The sequence below is a fragment of the Sinocyclocheilus anshuiensis genome, unplaced genomic scaffold (genome assembly GCF_001515605.1).
Source record: "Sinocyclocheilus anshuiensis isolate Anshui unplaced genomic scaffold, SAMN03320099.WGS_v1.1 scaffold1102, whole genome shotgun sequence".
In the NCBI taxonomy this organism is placed as follows: Eukaryota; Metazoa; Chordata; class Actinopteri; order Cypriniformes; family Cyprinidae; genus Sinocyclocheilus; species Sinocyclocheilus anshuiensis.
In genome coordinates, this window is record NW_015539924.1 from 1,313,410 (window position 1) to 1,316,273 (window position 2,864).

The 2,864-nt window shown below is 39.9% G+C and overlaps 1 protein-coding gene across 2 annotated transcripts in view; it reads right to left on the reverse strand.

Annotated features, from left to right (window-relative positions):
- Window positions 1-2,864, reverse strand: part of mpped2 (metallophosphoesterase domain containing 2b) — a 43,802-nt gene that overhangs the window by 34,883 nt on the left and 6,055 nt on the right. For both annotated transcript variants that reach the window (XM_016483739.1, XM_016483740.1), the window contains exons 3-4: window positions 1,963-2,144; window positions 1,037-1,262 (exon numbers count right to left, since the gene is read on the reverse strand). In XM_016483739.1, the coding sequence (XP_016339225.1) occupies window positions 1,037-1,262; window positions 1,963-2,144 (408 nt within the window). The remainder of the gene's footprint in view (window positions 1-1,036; window positions 1,263-1,962; window positions 2,145-2,864) is intronic.

Sequence of the window (2,864 nt, forward strand, 5' to 3'; positions counted from 1 at the left end):
CAAATCAATATTTAGGATTTTCTTCCAATAGTTCGTGCATCATGAACAGTGAGTGATCTGCCTGCTACAGTATTTTTCTCTGTGCGTCCGTCTTCAACGTCTCTGGCCTGTGTTAACGGGTGTTTACAGACACTTAATATTTTCACATAAATGACATTTGGAAAATATGCATTGCAACGCAGTTTGTGCAAGTCCTGAACAGAGATCGACTGCAATAAAACAATAAACGGCCGGTTGCCGATCGTGTAAGTTCCAGAGGAAGCTCCTTCGGCTGTCATACACACATGTGACTGACCGCTCGCTCGCACCAACAGGAGGAGGAGGGGGCGTGTTACTCTCTACACTGCACTCAACCTGAGGGATTCCTACACTTTCAGTCTTTGAGGAGACATGGTAAAACAGCGCATACCGCAGGAACGGTATAACGGAAAATATTAGCGGTTTTGAAACCGTGACATTTTCAAATCGCGGTATACCTTGAAACCGGTAATCGGCCCATGCCTAGTGGAGACTAGCTGATGGCTATCTGAGTTGGGTAGGCTTCTGGTGTGAAGCGAGAAGAGGTTTTTGAACGTCGTAATGACGTTGCGTCTCTCCTATTATACTGAGGGGAGGGAGCCACTCCCTGATATAACGTCATCTCTGCCAGCCAATTGGGGCTGGCATAATGGAATTGGGCTTCTGAGGAATACACGGAAGGGGTGTATCCCATAGTGAGACACTGAAACATATGCTTTAAAGAGAAACATTTCACTTGCATTCATATGCTTGAAAGTGAAACAAAATATTCAACTAGAAAAAGCATGTAGGACAAGATTTTAAGATTTTATCCATCTGGAATTGACTGGATTTTGAAAAGTGGGTAATCCAGAGCATGGTTTTCATAATTCACTTTATATAAACTAATGCTGGTTATGCCTTTGCTGAGGATATCTGATTCAAATGTTTAATAACTCACTTAATATTCTGCATGACAGATGTAGCAAACAGGAAGTAACAAACAATGTGATGACAGCAATTATTTAGAAATGCTTACCACGGAGTCCCGTATATCCTGAATCCTTTAATGGTGACCTCAGAGTCCTGTACGTACACACAGTTTGTAAGGAGGGACTGAACGTCATCAAAGTCCTCAGTCCTCAGCTTGGACACTGAGGGGAAACGGTAGTAATCCTGCTTTACGAGTTCCGACATAAAATCTTTATCGAAGGTAAGTTCATGATTTCCAGCGATGACAACTTTGTACTCGTAGGGAAGACTGCCTGTAAGAGGAGACAGATGAGAATGACAGATCTTGGAAGCAAACGGAAAACAATATTTCAAAGTATCATGCGCTCTACAGCCATATGACTATTCAGATGTTTAGAAGTGACATTTAGACCACATTCTTTAGTGACCTAGCATCTGAATTAAAATGAAATATAGAAATTTCTAATAGCTTTGACAGACCAGAGACAATTTACAGCTCACTGTGGCTGCCAATTGTAGGCGGAAGCGTGACTATGATTTCACCAGATAAACAATATTTTTGATCTCTCTACCCTTAAAGAACCTTGATTTCATCAAAGTGAATTGCTGCCGAGGCCAATGAGACCAGACTGAAGGGCACCTATTAAAGCCAAAAGCTGGGCATTTTTCAATTTCCATTTTGACCTTCTTCACCCCCAGAAATAACAAAGGCCTTCCTACTCGCTAGAAATGCTGTGCGCATTGCAGCTTATTAAATTCAGTAAAAATTAGCTAACAATAATAATGTTGTGTTTTGCATTGAAATTACAAAATATACAACACTGATATGCATCAATCTTAAAATAGGCCACCAGATTTGAAACTGGAAAACATGTTTGCAGTTGACGCAAAACCTAAAAGATCACAGGCTCTTAAAAAAAAAAAAAGTTTATGTTGTGACAGCAGGGGAAGTGCTTGTAAGCAAAGGTAACAGGACTGGTTTTGCACACTTACCTAACCAGTCATTAAACTTCTTCACTTCAGACGGTAGGCCGAGTTCAGTGAAGTCACCCGTGTGAAGCAACACATCACCGAAAGGCATCTGGATTCCATCTGTCCTTGAGTGTGTGTCTGAGACGCAGACGAAACGTGTATGATCCACAGACTTCGGTGCATCGTAGGGAAGTGGCTCTACCCTGTGGAAAAAAAGGAGCATGTTTGTTTCTGAGGGAATATTTATTTCTTTATATGTAAAGATTATTAGTGAATTAGGGAAAGGTTAAAGGAATAGTTTACCCCAAAAAAGAAAATGTACCTAAAATGTATTCACCCTCAAGCCATCCAAGATGTAGATGAGTTTGTTTCTTCATCGGAACAGATTTTGAGAAAAGTATCATTACATAATTTGCTCACTGAGTCACCAATGGATCATCTGCAGTGAATGGGTGCCGTCAGAATGAGAGTCCAAACTGCTGATAAAAACACCACAATAATCCACAACATGACTTCAGTTAAACAATTAATGTTTTATCAGATGAAAATCTGTCTAAGAAACAAATCCATCACTTGTGTCCAAAATCCATAATCCATATCACTTCCTCCAGTAAAAAGGTCCATCCGCTATTGTCCTCTTACATCAAAATCCACCGACATATTTGTTTATAATTGTTTTGGACTTTTTTTTTGCTTGTAAATGGTGCTTGATCTGTGCATATTTCTCTCCTGATTCAGGTAAGACAACTATTTCACTGGAGAAACCGATATTATAGGTACAGGACTTGTTTGAAATTAAAAACATCTTAACTATGGGTTTATTACAAGCACAGCTTTTCACTTCACAAGATGTTAATTGTTGGACTGGAGTCATGTGGATTACTTGTGGATTATTGTGATGTTTTTATCAGCTGTTTGGACTC